Source organism: Pecten maximus, chromosome 1 (assembly GCF_902652985.1).
Source record: "Pecten maximus chromosome 1, xPecMax1.1, whole genome shotgun sequence".
NCBI lineage: Eukaryota > Metazoa > Mollusca > Bivalvia > Pectinida > Pectinidae > Pecten > Pecten maximus.
The window spans coordinates 15,455,067-15,479,260 of NC_047015.1; the positions used below are offsets into that span (position 1 = coordinate 15,455,067).

The 24,194-nt window shown below is 35.5% G+C and overlaps 1 protein-coding gene across 3 annotated transcripts in view; it reads left to right on the forward strand.

Annotated features, from left to right (window-relative positions):
* Positions 1-24,194, forward strand: part of LOC117325883 (small G protein signaling modulator 3 homolog) — a 73,393-nt gene that overhangs the window by 31,208 nt on the left and 17,991 nt on the right. For all 3 annotated transcript variants that reach the window (XR_004532389.1, XM_033882387.1, XM_033882395.1), the window contains exons 14-19: positions 13-176; positions 1,192-1,285; positions 15,460-15,530; positions 15,942-15,990; positions 19,726-19,811; positions 20,169-20,291. Coding sequence is in view for 2 of the 3 variants with exons in the window: in XM_033882387.1 (XP_033738278.1) it covers positions 13-176; positions 1,192-1,285; positions 15,460-15,530; positions 15,942-15,990; positions 19,726-19,811; positions 20,169-20,291 (587 nt within the window). In the remaining variant the exon portion in view is untranslated. The remainder of the gene's footprint in view (positions 1-12; positions 177-1,191; positions 1,286-15,459; positions 15,531-15,941; positions 15,991-19,725; positions 19,812-20,168; positions 20,292-24,194) is intronic.

Sequence of the window (24,194 nt, forward strand, 5' to 3'; positions counted from 1 at the left end):
TCTATCTTATAGATAATCTCCCAGAAGGATGAACACTGTTGGGTAGGGGAGCTCAATGGACTCCGTGGCTGGTTCCCTGCCAAGTTTGTGGAGCTGCTGGATGAAAGAAGCAAACACTACTGTTCTGCTGGGGATGACTCTGTCACAGAAAACATCACAGATCTTGTTAGGGGCACGTAAGTATTCATAGTAGGCACATCCATACCATTTAACATATCTCATCACAATGTTTCTTACCTTGAATGTTGATTTATTAATTTTTAGGTGCTGTACGTGGAACACAATGTGGGAATCAAAAATTCGTTTTTTTCTTTGATAAATCCTGATAAGTTCAGGATGGGACCTGAAATTATTCTTCCCTGGAAAACAACGAACAACACACTATCTCCTTCCGTGAAATATTTCTTTTTTATTTAGTCATATAATTCACACTTTTTATATTTTTGAAGACATCTGTTTAAGATAAAAAAATTACACAAAAAGTCTTAGATTGTGCATCTTTTCAAAGAAATAGTCCTACAAAAATGGCTGTCCTGGTTGACCTGGTTGAAGTAATTGAGACAAAACCTAACCTTAGTTTGTTTTGCAACAGAGATTTTGATAGCAATAATTATGTTGCATTTTTTAAATCAGTCGATTGTGATATGCTTGTACAATGTATATAAATGAACCTGCGATTCAACAAATCATAGGAACAGATAAGGTAGGCCCTTATATCGGTAGGCTAACAAATAATTAATTGCAGAGAAAAATTTCTACTTACAAAAGTTATCAAAGATCAAATATCTTATCATGATACAGATCAATTTATATATGGAGGAACAAAGCAGGAATCTTAATAAATACCTTGGATTTGGTTTATCAAGAATCATGACATACATCACAAGATTAATCGATCTAAGAATTAAACTTCATCATAGCATGCCAATTCAAGTGAGCTTTAAGCAATTCTGTATCTTTCAGCAAAATATTAACACAACCACAGCCTTTTTAAAGTAGATAAAATTCCTTAAAATGATATAGGATAATTATCGGTAAAACATCAAGAAATGCACCAAAAAACTGTCTTCTTATTTCCTGCCATTTTATATTTATATACTTGGTATTTAAATGTGTTACATCTATGTATGTCTTTCATTTAAAAAGAACTTTGATTAATTTACTTGTTAAAAGCGATTGTTTTGTTTGCAGATTATGTCCAGCATTGAAAGCAATATTTGACCATGGTCTGAAGAGATCGTCCATTCTCGGCACCACTTGTCATCCGTGGCTGTTTGTAGAAGAGGTAAGAGTAACAATCTTTATATTTACGCCACCACTATTATGATTTCATTTCAACGTATTCATTCTTTTCAAGGAAGAGGATTGAAAAACAGATATAGCCTATATAAACTCTCCTTTATACAAGATCAGGTATTTGTGTATTGTCTTACAGTAGTATGGTAGTATATTGTGTAAAGAGGAAATGAAGTGTCTGGTATGAGAAGTATAGAGAATATATATTATTTGTTATTGTGTATTAATTTTGTTTTTGTTTTTTTTTTTTGCTCATATCAAATTTTTTGCAAATTTAGTGATTGTATCAAAATTACAAAAAATTAAACAGTAAAATTTGCCAGTGTTGGTTGTTTTAATGAGTTGCTTCCATGTTATTGTGTGTCAAGCTCAGCTTCTCCAGACTTAGACAAGTAAAAATTAGGCATGTAAGTTATTTTTTAGAAGTTTGTAACTCTAAAAAAAATAACTTATTCGAGTGAAATAAATTCCCTTTCCAATAACCACTCGTTGTGTAATCTCTATATAGCTAAGTTCATTTGTACTAATCAAATGTACAATCATCACTCTGAAAATCATCTGGTATAATTAACCTGAAATTGTTGTTAATTACAAGGTCTGTGATCTGAGATTATGGTTTGTTAACAGTGCTGTATGCTGTACATATTATCATGACTGCCTGTAGAAATTATTTGAAAAAGAGAAATCCGAGTGTTGATGTGTATCTGCTAATCTTTTGAAGCTTTGAAATTGCAAACAAAAGTATAAAGAATTGAATGGTATTGATGTGAATTTTTCTTAAATTGCACCTTGTATAAATAATCTGATATATGTTGTGATATATACAGTAAAAGATAAATTAAGTATATCTTGAGAAGGTCCTTCAGCACATCGTCTTGTCATGCTGTATCTCCTTCATTGTCTCCTGCATTACTTGACACTGGATCTTCATCCTTGGGGCAAAGTTTCTCCTAGGTGATAGGGTGTAGTCTGTAGACATATTCCCCTGTCCTGCTTGGGTCAGTAATGGGTCATAAAGATGACTTACCTGATGGGTCCCCTCATCTCTGTTCATGTGTTTGGTTTTCCTGATTATTATATATAGTCTAATAGGCAGAATATTTGACACCAGGTACTTTTAATCGACCGATGTTCTATTGCATGAGGCCGAAGCTGAGTGCAATAGAATATCGGTCAATTAACTGTACCTGGTGTCAAATAATCTGGACTATTGCACAGACAACCATGATATATTTGTTAACTATTGCACAGAAACCCATGATATACTTGTTTTATTACATAATCACTAAAACACATTTAGAATCACTGAAATCTTGACTTTCACACGTGACCAAATTCCGAAACATCAAAGGTGTTCACTAGTTTACACGTGACCGTGCAATAGTCATTTTAGCCGTGCAATAGTTCAAAATATACATTATGTGTGTAAGTCGCCATGACTGTCCTCTAGCAGTGTAAACATCTTAGTGACTTATATGCTTGAAAGGCCTTTGGCCTCGTTCAATTGAACATCGGTCGATTACCAGTACCTGGTTTCAAATATTCTGGACTATTGCACAGACTCCCATGATATATTTCTATCATATATATGTATCCAAACTGACGAATCTAATAAAAAAAATTACTATTATTTAATGGGCCTCTTGTTTGTATTTTTTAAGCAGTCTTGAATTACACTAATCGTTGTTCCTTGAGTACACCAATTTGATCCCAACAGTTCAAGTCCTTTGTATTCTCCTATGTATTCAATAAACCAGATACGATTCACCTGTGTTTCATGCCAATCTGACACCTAAATGCCTCATTACCGGTAACAATTGCACCTGTTTGTGCAACTTAAAGACTTCACATAATTTGACAGGACATAATGTATAAGTCAACCACTGTTTTAATGGAACTTTTTAGGTGATCTGAACCAAAGGGTCAGGATGACCTTAGTCATCATGTTTTGTCTGTCGCTGTGCACCGTCCGCCGTGCATAAACTTTTCACATTTCAAACTTCTTTTCAATTTCCACTGGTGGGAATGAGCTCTAACTTACCAGAAATGGTCCTAACAAAGTGGTGGTATTTTTCAGGTCTGCCCAAAATCCAAGATGGCCACTAGGGCCGCCATCTTGAAAAACACAATGGTGCGCATGCTGTTCAGTTGAAAATTTGTAGGAATGTTAAGGAAAGGAATCCATCAAAGTGTTGTTATTTTTCGGCCTGGTAAATGATTTGACATCACAGCAATGGCGGCCATTTTATGTTACATGATTGTGCAATCATAGTTTTCCTAAACAACATCTATTTCAAACTTCTCCTTGAGTACCACCAGTGGGATTCAGCTCTAACTTACCAGAAATCATCCTGATGACTTAGTGTTCTCATTTTTCGGGTAGGTCTGAAATCCAAGATGGCCTCCATGGCAGCTATATTGAAAAACACACTTTAAACTTCTTCTCCGGGTCCACTGGTTTTATTGAGCTAGAAATTGGTGAGGATTTTAAGGAAGGGGAGCGAACAAAGAGTTGTTTGTTTGGCCTTAACTATTGACATTTAACTCAAACTTGGCTACACTGATCTAGAGATGGTCCTGACCAAGTGTTGTTATTTTTCTGGTTGGTCCGAAATCCAAGATGTCCGCCATGGCCAGCAGTACCACTACACTTGCTAATGAGTATTTGTACCAAAATATAGTGTAAGGTCATTAGAGTCAGATAGCCCTTAAGGCCTATGAGACTCTTGTTATTACGATAATAAAGAAGGATTGATTCTGTACATAGCCATTTCAATCAGTATGAAGTTTTTAGCATTTTGGAGGAGGATTGGTTTTGGGATTCACTATTATAAAATGTCATATTACCATGTATCTTGCATTCTATTCTTTCACTCTGTGTGATTGGTATGTATATTTGTTTATTCATATAGGTTAAGGCTCTACATGTGTCCTATAATTTTAAGTCCAATGTTCTCTATCTGAACTGGTAAATGTGTTCTTATTAAACAAAGTTAATCAAATTCAAATGAGAAATCAATTGACGAAAGGTTATGGTCATTGGGTTAAATGTTAAGATCAAATATTGAATATTTCACAGGTTTAATATTTTGTAATACCATTATGAACCAGAATATGAAGTAAATGCATTATCAAAGGTCTAGGTCAGATGTCCAGGTCAACTTTCTATCTTTTAACTGAAAAAAGGGTTCACATTTTGCAATGAGAAGCTCAAAGTCCTGTTACTAAATGTGTAAGTAGAATATCAGGTTCCCTGGAGCCAATCAATTTTATATAAACTTGATATACAGTCGACTTCCTTACTAAAAGCACTTGGTTGGAATAAAATACAGTCATCAGAGTCGTAGTCTATGAATAGGAACATCTTGAACTTTATCACCTTATATGTTTGATTTTCATAAAACTTCCTAGAAATATTGTAATATTAATCAACTATGCATGTACATGTACCTGCTTTAGTGTGATTTTAAGCCATGCAGACCTGGCACCATAGGATACATATACTGCAGTTGTCTTGGCAGAAACTCATAATTCATAGGACTATGGCAGGGATTATCACTGTATAAAAAAATTGGAAGATTATATTGACATTTTGTAGGTTGCATCACAATTATGTATAGATATGCTATTCATTCACCCATTGTATTTGGCAAGTGTATTGGGGCCACGGTGGCCGAGTGGTTAAGGTGTCCCGACACTTTATCACTAGCCCTCCACCTCTGGGTTGCGAGCTCGAAACCTACGTGGGACAGTTGCCAGGTACTGACTGTAGGCCAGTGGTTTTTCCCTGGGTACTCCGGCTTTCCTCCACCTCCAAAACCTGGCACATCCTTAAATGACCCTGGCTGTTGATAGGACCTTAAATAAAACAAACCGCAAACGTACTATACAAGTTTAAAAAATCTTGAACTTCTTTTAAAAACACACACAAAAACAAACAAGCAAGCAGAAAACAACAAAATAAAAATCAAACAACAACATAAGAAGCCATTTTATTATTTCTTTCTATATATTCATCTGTATATATATTCTTATGAAACTCTTGTAATACAAAGTTGTATCTATATTCTCAGATTTTAGACCAATCACGATTGAGCTATGCATATGCCTATATTTATTAATTACTTCCTAATGGTAACTTACTCATGATGTCATAATTTATTGTTATTATCACATGACCTCTATTGTCATGCCTAGCTACATGTATACCATGTTTATAAGCTGTGCCTGACGACGGTCTGCCTAAGGCCGAAACATGTCAGTTACCAGCTATAGAAAACAGTAGAATATACCAATTGGAACCTGGCTTCAGGAGTTGCTCCTCTTTTTGATTTTATTTGTTAAACCCAAACAAACAAGTCTGAGTATGATATATATATATATAATCATCATGTGAAGTTGATGTAATGGTTAGCAAAGTTAAGTCAATAAGAAATCAGAAGATAAGGAAGTCTTGTGTTGTTTGAACACAAGTGTATTGAGTCTGGAAAGATCACAAGTTATTTACGATCATGATTTAATAATGCCTGTAAATAATTAACTGCTTTGTTGGAAATCTATTTTTGCCTGCATTGTACAATGTCTTCAATGTGAAATATGTTAATACAGTGGACTACAATGTATAGGTATCTTGACAGCTGAATTTGTTTACATGACATTAAAAGTGCACACATTTTCCAGTGTGCTGGCGTCATGCCTTGAATTAACTTGTGCAGGTGTTCAATGTGTAAGGGGTGTTGTTGTAAATGGCATTGTAAATCTCCCCATCTAATATTCCACGTGTCTATAGAATAGCCCAGAGAGTTTATCTTAAGTGTACATGTAGAGGAAGGGATTCCAGGGCTTTGTATTTGCTTCAGGTCAATATTGTAAACGTAAAATCTGCACTAGATTTTCTGAAATTAAAACAAATTTTTTTGGCCATTTTATTAATTTGGTAAACCAGCTTGGCTGTGTTAATTGGATCCATGACAATGTTTCTAAGTAAGGATACACCCCTAGGAGGTCATGGCATAGTGGTACATCTGGGCTATCATAGAAATTTGTACATCTGTGGCCACCAAAGATTATCAGTCGTCTATCAGTGAAACGAATCAGGGAGATTATAGTTTTCCTCTCCATCTGTCTTGTATATATGTTAATGCATATAATGTACATACATAACACCAAAGTGTATACAGTGCTCAAACTGCTTCATTCCTTGAGGGTTTTTATTAAACTTTTTTTAAAGAACCATGATATCTCAGACAAGTTGGAGTTGTTGGGTCAAGGTCAAGGTCACCATTACTTTGTCAGTACTCTTAAGCGGCTTCTTCAGACACTTGTAAAGGGCAATAATAGCTAGCGCATCTGGTAGAGGACACATTGCTTTTGCAATATTCGGTATGCTTGTTTTCAGGATATTAATTAAAGGTGGCAATTGTCCACTTAATAAATATCAGATAACTATCACACAGCTGTCCATTCCTACTTTCACAGAACACAGCATACTGTAAATTTCACCTATACAAAGTATGGTTTCAAGTAGGAGTAGGGCTTCTCTCTTTGTTCTTTTCTGATATTCCAGAAATTGGATTTGTATCCCAGAAGTATATTCAAATGCTGTATATTCCATAGTTGCTTTCTCTTTTTTTAATACCAGAAAATGTTGCTGATTCATTATACCCCCCGCAATGAAATGAAGTTGGGGGGGGGGGGGGGGGGGGGGGGGGGGGGGTATACTGGAATCGCCTTGTCCGTCCGTCTGTCCGTCCGTCCGTTTGTCACAAAATTTATCCAGCTATGCATTCGCTCATTTCTTTATGGATTTCACTCAAATTTGGTATATAGTTAGAAGACCATATGAACTTGTGTCCCCTGCAGTGATTTTGCGATTTAGCCCTTTTTAACAGAGTTATGCCCCTTATTCATACAAAATGTGTCCGGCTATGCATTCACTTAGTTTTTGATGGATTTTCTTGAAACTTTATACAGAGTTGAAGGATGACATGAAGTTGTGTCTCCAGTAACAGCTTCTTCCGAAAAAACCCTTTTTACAGAGTTATGCCCCTTTATGTAAAAAATGGTTACTAGCTTGTCTGGCTATGCATTTGCTTTGTTTTCAATGGATTTTACTAAAATTTGGTATGTAGTTAGAGGACCTTATGAGGCAGCTGTTCTCTATGCAAAGATTTTGCCGAATTACCAGTTCTAATAGAGTTATGCCCCTTTTTCTTTAAAAACGAGCAAAAGTTTGTTCGGCTATGCATTCACTTAGTTTTTGATGGATTTTCTTGAAACTTTTTACAGAGTTGAAGGATGGCATGAAGTTGTGTCTCCAGTAACGGCTTCTTCCGAAAAAACCCTTTTTACAGAGTTATGCCCCTTTATGTAAAAAAATGGTTACTAGCTTGTCCGGCTATGCATTTGCTTTGTTTTCAATGGATTTTACTAAAATTTGGTATATAGTTAGAGGACCCTATGAGGCTGTGCTCTATGCAAAGATTTTGCCGAATTACCAGTTCTAATAGAGTTATACCCCTTTTTCTTAAAAAAAAAATCCGCTAATGATTTTTTTTTTTTCAATGGATTTTCTTGAAACTTTTTACACTGTTGAAGGATTGCATGCTCTTGTGCCTTCAGGAAATGCTTTTTCCGAAAAAAATGCTTTTTACATAGTTATGCCCTATTATTTGAAAAATGGTTATAATTTTGTTTAGTTATGCATTTCCTCAGTTTTCACAAAATTGGTGTATAGTTAAAAGACCATATGGTGTTGTGATTTTCCCCAAGTAGTCCTTTTAAACAAATTATGCCACTTTTAACAAGAAAAATTGGTGAGTTTCATCCCACTGAGCAAATGTTCAGCTATGCGATTTGGCTATGCGAATGTCGAGCAATTTTCAATGAATCATTTGTCGTGACTTTTTGGAATGGCTGCCAGCTGAGTAGTTACTGGATACAAAATCATACAAAATTGAAGACAATGTATGTGATTATGCCATAAATAGGCAGCCTCGGTGACAGCTCTAGTTTTAACTTTAGAAACCATTTTTCGCATTGCATTATTGGATTTGGGAGCCTTATTTGCATGTTTCATAATATCGCAATTTACAGCTAGTACATGATTTAGATCAGACAGGGATTTCCATCCGTTTTTATGTAATTATAAATATATATATATGCATTTTTTTATCCCCCAATTTTAGCAAAACGTGTGATATTGATTTGGGTTTGTCTGTCCGTCTGTCTATCTAGCCGTCTCTCACACTTTGTTTCTGTGCAATAACAGCAACAAATATTATCAGATTTTCTTCAAACTTGGTAACAACATCAAATGCCTTAATGGCTCTGCCAAGTTTTATTGCAAATTTTCACGGATGCATTTTGTGGAGTTAATATGGCCTCTTGATTAACGAAAAATGTAATTTTTGGACGTTTCTGTGATATAACAGCAACAAATAGTATTGTATTTTCTTGATAAATAGTAACAACATTAAATGCCTAAATGGCTCATCCAATTTCGAGCGCAAATTTTCACAGACATTTTTGGCAGAGTGATGGCCCCTTGATTAACCAAAAATTTTTGGATGTTTCTGTGCAATCAGATTTTCTTGAAACTTGATAACAACAATAAATGCCTAAATGACTTGCCCAAGTTTGATGACCACTTTTCATGGATGTTATTTGGCCGAGTTATGGCCCCTTGATTAATGAAAAATGATATAGCATTGTTTTGGTGAAGTAAAACAATAACTTTTTCTTGCCCTTAATGATAGCAATATTTTTGAAATGAAATGAAAAAGCCTGAGGTTTAGAACTTTGCTTATTAAATGATTTTAAGTGAAGACATTATAATGTGATTGGGTTCAAACACTGTGATTACTGATCTATTTGAAGCTCTTAGATCAATCACCATCATATGTGGTCTAGTAATCCCTCAAATATTATCTAAATTGAACTGTTATGAATATCTCTCAAATCATGTTGAGTAGGATCATTGTGATTCTCAACGTAGTGGTTTTTATATAAGCTGGAATTGGCATCCCCTTTTATCAGTCAGTACAGTACACATGACAGTGACACAACCTGAGGTTAATTACTAGGATCAGGGCAATCATTGCTTCTTCACCTATTGGTAAAAACACAGTGAATAGAGTTGTAACAGAAGGATATTCATTAGTCTTGTAATATATACATAAAGGCCTATGACACAGTGGCTGTAGGGTTACCTTATATGTTTAAGGGGTGTGATCATGAGATGTAGCTTAAGCTTTGATAACAAATATATATTTTTTAAAGCTTTGGAACTAAGTTATGTAATGCATCTACTTTAAGTAACTACAATACATATTATGATCAATACAACAGTTTCATAGGTACAGTTTTTAAGTTAAAGCTGGAGGCAGTAGCTGAAAGCCAGATGGCTGGAGGTAGAGAAACCTTTTAGCCCCTTGTAGCCTTCATTGACAGGATGCAGGTGTGTAAGTTGACTGTAATTCAGTCAAGATTTGTAACTGGTATAAAAAGCAATGGTCCTTGTGTTCATGTTGTATCAGATCTGGTGTGTGGTGCACATGTAAGCTGTTACCACAGAATGAAATATTCACAAGGTTGTGGAAAGTTTTGTTCAGACCAGGCAGTCACACAAATATCTTAGACGCATATATATTTCTACTACAATGTCTTGGTTCAATTTGATTAGGGGATTATACATATATACATAGTGCCCATATGAACATTCCATTTAATGATCTGAGACGAAATGGATAAAATGATCATAGCGCTAGCCTAGTACAATTATTAACAAGAATCAGATGTCACAAACAAAATTGTGCCTGTCAGCAAAAAAAAAATAAAAACAGTGAAAAATGCTGTGCATGTACAGTACTTGATGAAAACATGAATTAATAGCTCACCTGGCCTGAAGGACAAGGTGAGCTTATATATATGCCATACCATGGGGTCCTGCGTCCGTCCATCCATCTGTCAACAATTGACTTCTTCTTCATAACCGCTGATCTAAATTCAACAAAATTTGACTGGTAGCATCATTTTAAAGACAGGGATGGAGATTAAAAATTGAACAAATGGTGGGGCTGAAGTGCAAGGCCAAAAAGGGTCCATAGGCTTAACTTTTTAGGTCACCTGAGACAAAGTCTCAAGTGACCTATTCTAATCCCCTTTTGTCCGTCATCGTGCGTCGTCCGTCGTCCGTCGTGCGTCCGTAAACAATTTACATTTTCGACTTCTTCTCCAAAAGCCCTTAACCAAATTCTATGAAATTTGGCAGGAAGCTTCCATGGGCAAAGGTCAACCAAAATTGTAAATTATATGGTCCCCAACCCCCAGGGTCCTGAGGGGCGGGGCTAAAAAGGGTCAAATTGACTAAAACTTCAAAAATCTTCTTCTCTACTCACAGATATGGTGGAATCAGACACTCTTCATAGATGGAAGGGTCTTAAGGTGCTTTACCAAAATTGTAAATTTCATGACCCAGGGGTCTCACGTTTGCCCCTGGGGAGGGGGTAAACTTTACTAAAGTTTATATAGGGAAATCACATTTTTGACTTTTATTTGTTTTATTTCTATTGGAATTCATTCTAATTTGGTTAACATTGTCAGCATGGGATGACAGTTTGATGGCATGCACATGTTGGCCCTGACTGACCCCCAGGGGCTAATGGGCAGGGCTAAAAAGGGCCAAATTGACTGAAATTTCAAAAATCTTCTTCTCTAGACCAAAATATGGTGAAATCAAATACTGTTTATAGATGGAATGGTCTTAAGGTGCTTTACTTAAATTGTGAATTTCATGACCCTGGGGTCTCAAGTTTGCCCCTGGGGAGGGGGTAAACTTTACTATAGTTTATATAGGGAAATCACATTTTTGACTATAATATGTTTGATTTCTATTGGAATTCATTCTAATTTTGTTAACAGCTTGGGATGGCAGTTTGAAGGTATGCACATGTTGGCCCTGACTGACCCCTAGGGGCTGATGGGCGGGGCTAAAAAGGGCCAAATTGACTGAAATTTCAAAAATCTTCTTTTCAGACCGAAATAAGATAGAATCAAATACTGTTTATAGATGGAATGGTCTTCAGGTGCTTTACTAAAATTGTGAATTTCATAACACTGGGGTCACACATTTACCCCTGGGGAGGGGGTAAATTTTACTATAGTTTATATAGGGAAATCACATTTTTGACCGATTTGTTTGATTTCGTTTGGAATTAATTCTAACTTGGTTAACATCTCGGCATGGGATGAAAGCTTGATAATATGCACATGTTGACCCCTAGGGGCTTATGGGCAGGGCCAAAAATGGTCAATTTAATTAACTGAAATATTTCAAATCTCAGGTGACCGTTAAGGCCCATGGGCCTCTTGTTTTCTCTTGAACTAAGCAGTGGATATCGCTCATATTTGTCTGGTAGCATCGTTATGTGGTATGGATTCAAAATTGAATAAATGATGAGCTGACCCCCCTGCGGGCCAGAGGGGCGGGGCTAAAAGGGGTCAATTTTGCTAAATTGATGTAAACGACTTTTTCTCTGGAACTCAGCAATGGATATCGCTCATATTTGTCTGGTAACATTGTTATGGGGTAGGGATTCAAAATTGTACAAATGGTGAGACTGACCCCCCTGAGGCCTGAGGGGCAGGGCCAAAAGGGGTCAATTTGGCTAAATTACTATAAACAATTAATTGTCTGGAAGTAAGAGATGAACATCAATCATATAAAGGGAGATTCAAAAAACTAAATGGTCAAGCTGACCCCCAGGGGGCTAAGGGGTGGGTCTAAAAGGGGTCAACTTGGCTAAAGATATATAAACGACTTCTCTAAAACTAAGTTATGTACATCACTCATATTTGATTGGTAGTATCCTTAAGGGGTAGGGATTCAAAATTGTACAAATGGCAGTCCATAATTGGTCCTCATGGCAGTATTGATAACAATGACTTCTTCTCTGGAACTAAGTAATGTATGAGATTGATATTTCAGTGGTGACATCCCCAGGAGCCTGAGATTCAAATTTATACAAATAGTGGGGCTGACTCTTGACTTTGTTTCTGGGTTATATCTTTGAAGCAGATGAGATCTCCACAACATAATCATACATCAACAAATAAAGCTATTAGTAGATTAAATGGTACATAAACATTATTTTGATGTTTGCTCAAATACACCAGGTGAGCGATACAGGCCCTCTGGGCCTCTTGTGTTCTTTTAGCTTCCCTGTTGGCTGAGTGGCAGACTACTGTCACATAACTGGCTCATTCCATTGTCATATTAAAGGGCCAACAGAAATGTCATGTGAAAGTGACTGTCATGTGGCATTTCAGTGAAACTTTTTTGACCCATTCAATTGACCTTATGGCATTGATATAGAGGTTACACAACAAGTGATTGTTGGATATGGAATTTATTTCACACTAGTAAGTTATTTTTTAAAAGTTACAAAAGACACAAGCTTTAGCGAGTGTTTTTTGCAACTTTTAAAAAATAACTTACGAGTGTGAAATGAATTCCATATCCAACAATTTCGAGTCGTGTGACCTGTTTCTACCACAATAATATCGGCTTGAATCAAAGGGAAACGTGGCCAAGTATAATTTCGCGTATGCAAATAAAGTGTACCGGTGACGTCCGGGACCCGGTGATGTGACGTCATTAGATTATTGATGACGTCAATAACAATTGCAGCTTGGATCAAAGTTCACCGTGTTAGCCAATCGAAATGCGTACAGAGTTTATACCACGTGTGGTATAAACAGATTGTTAATCAACAGCTGTAATGATTAACTGATGGTCTGAGAGTTGAATAACACAGGGTATTGTGGTAGAAAATATATTAAACAACGCTAAAGTTCTATTTGTGTATTCAACGACTATTCTAGAGGCCAATAAATGCATTGATGTTTAAAGAAAGGATAGTTTTCCTATTGAGGGACAGAACTCAGAGTGAACTTTTCATGTCCTTAGCTGAACCTTCTGGTCAATATTACAACCACCAGCATTTAAATGGTAGTATTGTTAATAGTGCAGTTTGTTTTAGATGTACCACACTACATGATTCTTAAGTTTGATGCATTTGATAAAGTACTGTCTGTTTCGGGGAATACTCAGGTCTGTTTCTTAATTGTCTAAATAAATGATTGAAGTTGTTACCCAAATTCTGTGGAAGAAATATTATGGATTTGTCTAAACCAAACCCAATGTAAACATTATTGTTAGGTATTTTTCCAAAGTTACGAAAAATACTTTCTATAGCTTGTGGTTTTTGTAATTTTGGAAAAACAACTAATTTGAGTGAAAGAAATACCATATACAACATTCACCCATTGTGTAACCTCTATAAGTTTTTGCAAGCAGAAGAAATGATTGAATCAATGATAGTGTGTGTTGGTAATAACTATCAAGCGTCAAAAAGTTATGGTATGTTATGTAATTGACTTATAGATAATATGAAGCTCGCATTGATTGGGGTGAGGGGAGCTTTAAAGTACAGATAATCGTTTGTAAAGGAAACTTATTTGATAGCACATTATTACAACAAATAGGTAACAAAGTGGAAGTGGGGGTATCAGTTGAGCTTTGCTCCAAGTTACATCAACTGAATGTTTTCCTTACATTTTTTTTTTCAATCACTTTCTATCAATATCAGTAGAAGACTAGTTATTGGTTTGTACTCAGCTTGCATTAAGTTAGCTGCCAATAATGACTATAAAAAGTTATCTTTGTAGCAGAATCAAGTTGATGAATCTTTGTCACGGTTATCCTACTGCAGTCTTGTTATTGGACCAGAAGACCATGCATTTTATGATGTAATAAAAGTGTTTTGATTTGTGTATCATGTCAGTTGACCTTTCTGGTGCATGGTATTAACATCATAGTGTGTTTTAACAGATTTATTTATGGGAGAAATGCCCCTCCTCCTGTTCCATGTTGCTTCCATCACAACATTCCTGGTGTAATAAAGTTAAGGTCATCCAAATCACATACCTAGTGGCTACATCTGTTTCTCATGCTGACTTCCGTTAACCATGGCAGACTGCCTTCTGAAATATGCTTTCAGATACAGTGCATCTTCCAAGATATACTTGTAATTAAAAAAAGTCAATTTCGATAGAATGTGAAGAAAAACCAAGAATCAAGCATATAAATATTTAGCTAATGTAATTAATTATGGGTAATGTTGACCTAGCTGAAAGACACAAGCCTATACTTGTGGAACTCCTTTATTCAGACGGTCTGACTGGCATCAACTTTCTCTTTACCCATTCAAACTTTGTTTACTCAAAGTTGTTGGGATCATAGAAAAACTCCAAGTTATCAGAGTATTAAAGTTTCAGGGTTTGGTATAATATCTTATATAATATTTGATCTAGAGAAATACTTTGAGTTAAACAGGGTTTTAAGTCATCTGAGTTTGAGTTAACAAAGATTGACATATTTTTCTCCTTACTTATAAAGATGCCTAGGATAATGATATTTAGGTCGACCTAGTAGTCTGGGGAAAAGAGCTTCAAGTTTGTTCATGTCAATGACCTTGACCTACTGTATGTCTGAGGTCAATTGTGTCGAAAGCATTTGATAACTTCATTTGGATTTTACATGCTTTTGGTCATGATTTAGATGGCCAGTAAATTTGCTCAGATAAAGGGTATAGGTATTACATAACTACATTTGTATATCAAATAGTCCGTTATAGATTTTCTCATGTATAACATCTATGTGTATGGTTTAAGAATACTAGGCTTTATATGTAGTATCATGTATTTTGTTATTTAATTGAATATACCAAGAAACTTTCTGTCAAGTGGATTGGTACCTAGCCTAGCTTACTGTAAAATTAGACAAATGTCATGCTCATCCACAGTCTATTCATAGGCAAATGTTAAAGTGTGCAAGATGTAGTAGTTCCCCAATAGATTTTGAATTGGGTAGAAAGTTAAATAGTTACCATATCATTTTTGATATATCTTATTACTGTAGACTTTTCAGCACACACTACATATAACATGTGTATATGACTGATTAAGTAGAATGAAAGAGTTGCATGCATAAAAGAATCTATTTGATACAGTGATATGTTCTGATGCTTAGAGTTTTAAGATGCACATTAAAAAGATGTCCTTGGAGAATTTGAATAATTAATTGAGTGCTTTGTTTTGCAGGCAGCGACACGAGAGGTTGAAAAGGATTTCCAGTCAGTCTATTCCAGACTGGTGTTGTGTAAGACCTACAGGTATGGTAATTATTTCATCATGGGTCATGTACATCAGCAATTCTCATTTGTTGACTGAAGACATCGTGAAAACATAAGGAAATTGATCAGAATAACATTGAAACTTAGTAATTTTGCTAAGTTTGTGTTCCCTTTATTTAGTAAAATGTGTGATAATTTCTGTTTTTACTAGATTAATAAAGTTGTAAGCTCTCAACAAACACCAGAATCAAATTTCTGAGAAATTCAGATATACATCAGCAATTTAATGGTTGGTTCTGTAATCAGTATATGAATGAAAATTGAGGGAAGAAATACAGCTTGACCAGACAAATCTGATATATTACATACATCTTCTAATATTTCCAAAATATTTAAAACTTGTTATAATCCCATACATGCACTATGATTTTGATATGTTTCTGTTCACAGGCTAGATCAGGATGGCAAAGTGTTGACACCAGAAGAAATCTTATATCGGGTATGGTCTTTTGCATGGCTAATGGAAATGTTAAAGTTCACATACATTCTTATGGAGTTCATCTATTAATGTATGAACATGCCTAGAAGGATTTCCCTAAGTCAGAATTACTTTTTACAAAAGTGTGGACACCCTATAGTAATTACCGTGTCTGTTCGTCTGTTTCTTTGCTTTCTTATTAAAAGTGCTTGCTTGGGATTGCTTTTCTGTGTCAAAGGTCAAAGGTCATGGTCACTGTTTCCAAAAATAGAAAATCAGTTTCCATGTAATAACTTCAGTTTGCTTTTGCCAATCAAACTGATACTTCAAAGCAATCTACCTCAAACTTAATACAGTGCTTTCTTATTGGAAGTGCTTTCGGGGACTTCTTTTCAGTGTCAAAGGTCAAGGTCACTGATAACATCAATAAAAAAAATACTTTTCCAAGATTAACTTTAGTTTCCTTGGGCCAATATTACTCGAAATTCATACAGTGCTTCCTGATTGAAAGAACTTGCTTAGAACTGCTTTTCACCATCAAAATTCAAAAGTCCAGGTCAGTGTTACTTTTTATAAATAAGCAAATCACCTTCCATGCAAAATCTAGAGTTTGCTTTGGCTAATCTAATTCAAACTTCTTGCAGTACAGACTCCATACTTAAAGTGTTTGCTTGAATTATTAATTTGATTTACAAATTGAACGGTAAGTTGCTATGAATAGAAAATCTGTTTCCTTGATGTACCATGAGATTCCTTTAAATTTGGGCCAATCGAACTCAAACTTCTTTTGGTACTTCCATACTTACAGTGTTTGCTTAGTATTGATTTACAGTTAGAAAGGTCAAAGGTGAAGGTTACTGTTACTTTATAGAAAATCAGTTGTCTTGAAATAACACAAGTTTCCTTTGGGCAGATTGAACTCAAACTTCATACAGTGCTTTCTTATTGAAAGCCCACCATCATCAGATGGTGGGCTATTCAAATCGCCCTGCGTCCGTGGTCCGTCGTCCGTCCGTCCGTCCGTCCGTCCCTCCGTCCGTCCGTCCGTCCGTCCGTCCGTAAACAATTCTTGTTATCGCTAATCCTCAGAAAGTACTGAAGGGATCTTTCTCAAATTTCATATGTAGGTTCCCCTTGGTGCCTAGTTATGCATATTCCATTTTGGGACAGATCGGAAAACAACATGGCCGACAGGCAGCCATCTTGGATTTTGACCATTGAAGTTTGTTATCGCTATTTCTGAGAAAGTACTGAAGGGATCTTTCTCAAATTTCATATGTAGGTTCCCCTTGGTGCCTAGTTATGCATATTGCATTTTGGGACCGATCGGAAAACAACATGGCCGACAGGCAGCCATCTTGGATTTTGACCATTGAAGTTTGTTATCGCTATTTCTGAGAAAGTACTGAAGGGATCTTTCTGAAATTTCATATGTAGGTTTCCCTTGGTGCGTAGTTATGCATATTGCATTTTGGGACCGATCTGAAAACAACATGGCCGACAGGCAGCCATCTTGGATTTTGACCATTGAAGTTTGTTATCGCTATTTCTGAGAAAGTACCGAAGGGATCTTTCTCAAATTTCATATGTAGGTTCCCCTTGGTGCCTAGTTATGCATATTGCATTTTGGGACCGATCGGAAAACAACATGGCCGACAGGCAGCCATCTTGGATTTTGACAATTGAAGTTTGTTATCGCTATTTCTGAGAAAGTATTGAAGGGATCTTTCTCAAATTTCATATGAAGGTTCCCCTTGGTGCCTAGTTATGCATATTGCGTTTTGAGACCAATCGGATAACAACATGGCCGACAGGCAGCCATCTTGGATTTTGACAATTGAAATTTGTTATCGCTATTTCTGAGAAAGTACTGAAGGGATCTTTCTCAAATTTCATATGTAGGTTCCCCTTGGTGCCTAGTTATGCATATTGCGATTTGAGACCAATCGGAAAACAACATGGCCAACAGGCAGCCATCTTGGAATTTTGACAATTGAAGTTTGTTATCACTATTTCTGAGAAAGTACTGAATGGATCTTTCTGAAATTTCATATGTAGGTTTCCCTTGGTGCCTAGTTATGCATATTGCGTTTTGAGACCAATCCGAAAACAACATGGCCGACAGGCAGCCATCTTGGATTTTGACAATTGAAGTTTGTTATCGCTATTTCTGAGAATGTACTGAAGGGATCTTTCTCAAATTGCATATGTAAGTTTCTCTTGGTGCCTAGTTATGCATATTGTGTTTTGAGACCAATCTGAAAACAACATGGCCGACAGGCAGCCATCTTGGAATTTGACAATTTAAGTTTGTTATCACTATTTCTGAGAAATTACTGAATGGATCTTTCTGAAATTTCATATGTAGGTTTCCCTTGGTGCCTAGTTATGCATATTGCGTTTTGAGACCAATCAGAAAACAACATGGCCGACAGGCAGCCATCTTGGATTTTGACAATTGAAGTTTGTTATCGCTATTTCTGAGAAAGTACTGAATGGATCTTTCTCAAATTTCATATGGAGGTTTCCCTTGGTGCCTAGTTATGCATATTGTGTTTTGAGATCAATTGGAAAACAATATGGCCGACAGACCGCCATCTTGGATTTTGACAATTTAAGTTTGTTCTCACTATTTCTGAGAAAGTACTGAATGGATCTTTCTGAAATTTCATATGTAGGTTTCCCTTGGTGCCTAGTTATGCATATTGCGTTTTGAGACCAATCAGAAAACAACATGGCCGACAGGCAGCCATCTTGGATTTTGACAATTGAAGTTTTTTATCGGTATTTCTGAGAAAGTACTGAATGGATCTTTCTCAAATTTCATATGGAGGTTCCCCGTTATGCTAATTGCATTTTGAGATCAATTGGAAAACAATATGGCCGACAGACCGCCATCTTGGATTTTGACAATTGAAGTTTGTTATCTCTATTTCTCAAAGTACTGAATGGATCTTTCTCAAATTTCATAAGTAGGTTCCCCTTTGTCCCTTGTATTGCAGTTTTGGACCAGTCTGTCCTGAAAACAACCTGACAACAAACAGCCATTATCGTTAAATCTCAAATTTCTTATATAGCTAGGATTCCCTTGTTTGAAAAGTACTGGAGGGATGTCTCAATTTGCACAGATTAGTAAAATGAAGGGAAAAGTAGAGAAAAGATCAATCTGACATGGAACCTATGAAGATCATTCAATGGTGGGCGCCAAGATCCCTCTGGGATCTCTTGTTATAAATAAGCAAATCACCTTCCATGCAAAATCTATAGAGTTTGCTTTGGCTAATCTAATTCAAACTTCTTGCAGTACAGACTCCATACTTAAAGTGTTTGCTTGAATTATTAATTTGATTTACAAATTGAACGGTAAGTTGCTATGAATAGAAAATCTGTTTCCTTGATGTACCATGAGATTCCTTTAAATTTGGGCCAATCGAACTCAAACTTCTTTTGGTACTTCCATACTTACAGTGTTTGCTTAGTATTGATTTACAGTTAGAAAGGTCAAAGGTGAAGGTTACTGTTACTTTATAGAAAATCAGTTGTCTTGAAATAACACAAGTTTCCTTTGGGCAGATTGAACTCAAACTTCATACAGTGCTTTCTTATTGAAAGTTTGCTTGTTCATGATTAATGACAACTCAGTGATATGGATTAATGGCTTCTTGATGATTATGGAGGATATATAGCCACATGGTGGGGCCTTTGCTGACCTGTCAGTGTTCTAGTTTTAACTCTAATTTGTATGTTATCCTACAGGCAGTCCAGGCTGTTAATATATCCCATGACACATGTCATGCACAAATGGATGTCAAGTTCAGATCCCTGATATGCTGTGGGCTCAAGTGAGTGAAGTTTTCCATTTGTCACGTACTTTACCTTATATTGCATTTATGACGACTTTGACATTGCATGGGAATTTTGACTGTTAGTTGATAGATGTGTTACTAAAGTTAAACATGATTAATCTTCAGCTTGAGTGCTTCAAAAGAAAATCATTAATGTCATTTTTAATGAATTTTTTATTATTTAAATGTTGATGTTCTTAATATTTTATTATTATTATTTTTTTTTTTTTTGTGTATAACTTTTGAAATGCTAATTATATATATAAGTGCTAATTAAGTTTCTTAAGTCTGTTAAATTTCAGTGAAGTAAAGTTATGTGAAGTATTTAAAGCATATTCTTATTATTGTTTGAAGTGAACAAGTATTGCACCTCTGGCTGGAGACACTGTGTTCATGTGTGGAGGTTATCAGTAAGTGGTATCATCCGTGGTCATTCATGAGGAGTCCGGGTTGGGTTCAGATTAAGTGTGAACTCAGGTAAGTTTTATATACAGTTTTAAGATTGTGTCACTCTTGAATAATGCTGCAAGTTGGTATTGTCCTTAGTAGCCACAGTTGCCAGTGTTTGATGTAGATAAAAAGTATGTATTCAGCTTGGTATTTTGCATGATGTGTCTAGCATGTACCAGTATATATATATATATATATGCATGTGCTTACTCTAAATTGCTTCTGTATCATTTTGCATGTCATTTTTAATCCTCTTTAGTCTCAGGGGTTGGCTTGTAATTAATTTACTGATAGATGATATTTGAAATAGCTATAATTCTTGGCTTTTGGTATAGGATGACGATTATGGTAATAAACAACTTGGCACTGTCACAGGTAACTGTAATCTCTATCAAAGAACAGTCAAAGGAATACTTTCTTCCTCAAAATGATTTGATTGAAGATTGTGGGTATTGGATAATTTTAGCACATGTAGAATGAATTGAATTGGTTGTAAGTCTTTGAATAGAATGCAATGTTTATTAAGTAATAAAAAGTCTGAATTAAGTTTGGGTAAAATCTATTGTAAAAAAATGTTTTGTTTCACATTATGGCAGAATATGATTTGTCTTTACACAATAATTTTATAGGAAAAATAAATTTCATGAAAACATAATTAATGTAATTTTTGAAGAGAAAGTGAAAAAAAATATAATAGAGAATTTCTAGATGGTTTTTAGTGGTGTACTTGTCAAGGTCAAAGCAATGCTGTCTTATCTTGTTCTGATAAAATCATTTGCTAAACACTTCCATACTTAAGGAATGTGAATTCCTTTTAGATGAGCAGAAACAAATAACTTAGCCTGACATTTTTAGAGAACTTGCAAGGATGAAAATTGAATATCTTTTGACTTTCGTAATCTTTTTCATCAGAGGCAAAATGTAAGAAATGCTGCCAATTTTATGAATTTACGTGATATTTACTCGTTTGTTAGGATTTTTATAGCATTCTTTCATGTGGTGAAGAATGTGCAGTAGGTGTTAGAGTTAGCTGCCACCATCATGTGATGTGAATTACAGACCTGTTACTTTATTGACACCTGAATGTGCTATGTAATGTAGAATCAGCGCACTTTGTTTGATGTAGGTTTGGTGGTTGTGTTAACAGGTTGGCAGCCTGCAGTGAGAACTAACAGAGTTAACACACAGGGCTTGGAGAGGATAGGGCATTCCTGCTTTTTAACAAAGTCTAATTAATTATTTTCTTTTTTTAGCCAAAACTAATGTTTAAGAATGTGATGAAAACTGCACTGTACTGAATCAATGGTGTTTGCTAATTTTAACAAATAAATTTTGGGAGTTACATGTATTAATTATAAAATTTAGAAGAGGTTAGTATGCAGTGTGTACTGTGATTTTTTTCAAGCAACCTTATGCAGATTAAGTATACTTAGTCTTATTCAGTATTTACCAATTAACTAACTAGTACTTAGCAATTATATAACTAACTAGTGTTTATCAATTAATATGTACTAACTAGCAATGACTTTTAATATTAGTTTCTATGACATCGTTGATTCTTGAAGAGCACTGGATTGATTGGGAAAACAAAATGGCTGACAGACAGCCAACTTGGATTTTAACTGTTGAAGATAGTTATCACTATTTCTAGAAAAGTACTGGAAGAATATTCCTCTCTTACTTCACATATATAGGTTCTCTATGTTATCAAATGATTTAGAGAAAGAGGGGAAGGAAGGGAAACGTAGAGAAGAAAAAAGGAAAAAGAAAAACTTTCATAGGACCAATATAAAGATCATTTGATGGTGGGCACCTAGATCCCTCTAGGATCTCCTTGTTTCAGCCTGGTGAGGGAAAAGTTCAGATGTTCAGCCAACTTAGTTTCTTGGCTAACAAATTTAGTAAAAGTTAGGTCACATTGTGGCAAGTGTACTTGTGCAACCAACATCATGACAAACACATATTTAGAAAAACTTTTAAAAATTATATTGGACTTTTAACTCATTCAACAAGGTTTCTACTCATTTGATATGAATTTGAATTTTGTGGTGGTGTTATATAGGGACGTCATTATTTTCATTACTGTAGCAGATGTTTAAATCTGATATTTAGCTCTGTTTTTCAGACAGTATTATTATTATTGCAAATTTTTTTCAAAAAAAAGGGGAAAAGGCTCTTAAGTTTGGTTAGTTTTTGAGAAATAATTCTTGAACCAAACTTTGACATATAAAATACTAATAGGGACATGACATTTTACATGTGAAACGGTTAAGAAAAAACATAATGTTATATGAATTCACTTAAAAAGAACTGGTAATGTGGTCAGGCTCTACCCCAGGGATCTTAGTCCTTGAGTCGTAATATCATGGTTGAAGAGTTGAAATTCTCACTCACTACTATATATATTATAATTTCTGGTCATGAAAAGTTGAACAGAGAACTACATGCAAGCTTTGCAGATTGGCACAAGGGTTTGGCCCTGTTCTTTAGGACTTTTTCTCTGGGTCATAACATGCTGGAGAAACGAGATCCCCATCATATAACTATATACCTCAGGAATAAGACATTTTTAGCTCACCGGTTACGAGTAAGTCCAAAAGTATACACCTCATGCCCTTCTAAATTGGTTTATGCATTCATTAGAGGTCTAGGAATGATGTTATGGCAAAATCATGCAGAAAAAAAATGTGATTTTTTCGCATTTTACCATTTTGTGGACTTAAATTTTTTTGCAGCCAAAACTCACTTTAAAGTTTGGGGGTAAGTCCAAAAGTATACACCTATCACCCTTCTAATTTGGTTTATACATTCATTAGAGATCCAGGAGTGATGCTGTGGCAAATCATGCAGAAAAAAATTGGCATTTTGGCATTTTACTATTTAGTGGACTTACTTTTTTTGACACAAAAACTCACTTTAAAGATTTTGGGTGTTAGTTTTGAAAAGCTTGTAAGTCCACACCCTTCTTATTTGGTTTATACAGCCATTAGAGGTCTAGGAGCGATATTATGTGACATACAATTTCAAAATGACATGCTTATACATACATAAAAAATGAATGCATAGTGTGATTGCTGCCGCCGGTGAGCTTTCGTAATCATTGATTGCACTTGTTAGCTCACCGGTTACAAGTAACCGAGAGCTAATGCTGTCACGTCGGCGTCCCACCCCAAAACTTTAAAGTTTTTGGGGTAAGATTTTGGAAAGCTTGTAAGTCCAAAAGTATACATCATGCCCTTCTAAATTGGTTTATACATTCATTAGAGGTGTAGGACTGATGTTATGGCAAAATCATGCAGAACAAAATTGTGATTTTTTCTTATTTTACCATTTTGTGGACTTCACTTTTTTGGCACCAAAACCCACTTTAAAGTTTTTGGGGTACGTTTTTGGAAAGTTTGTAAGTCCAACAGTATACACCTCATGCCCTTCTTAATTGGTTTATACATTCATTAGAGGTCTAGGAGTGATGTTATGGCAAAATCATGCAGAAAAAAATATGATTTTTTCGCATCTTACCATTTTGTGGCCTTAACTTTTTTGGCAGCAAATCCCACTTTAAAGTTTTTGGGGGTAAGTTTTGGAAAGTTTGTAAGTCCAAAAGTATACACCTCATGGCCTTCTTAATTGGTTTATACATTCATAAGAGGTCTAGGAGTGATCTTATGGCAAAATCATACAGAAAATAATTGTGATTTTTTCGCATTTTACCATTTTGTGGACTTAACTTTTTTGGCAGCAAAACTCTCTTTTAAAGTTTTGGGGGTGAGTCCAAAAGTATACACCTATCACCCTTCTAATTTGGTTTATACATTCATTAGAGATCCAGGAGTGATGCTGTGGCAAAATCATGCAGAAAAAAATTGTGATTTTTTTTGGCATTTTACCATTTAGTGGACTTACTTTTTTTGTGAGTCCACACCCTTCTTA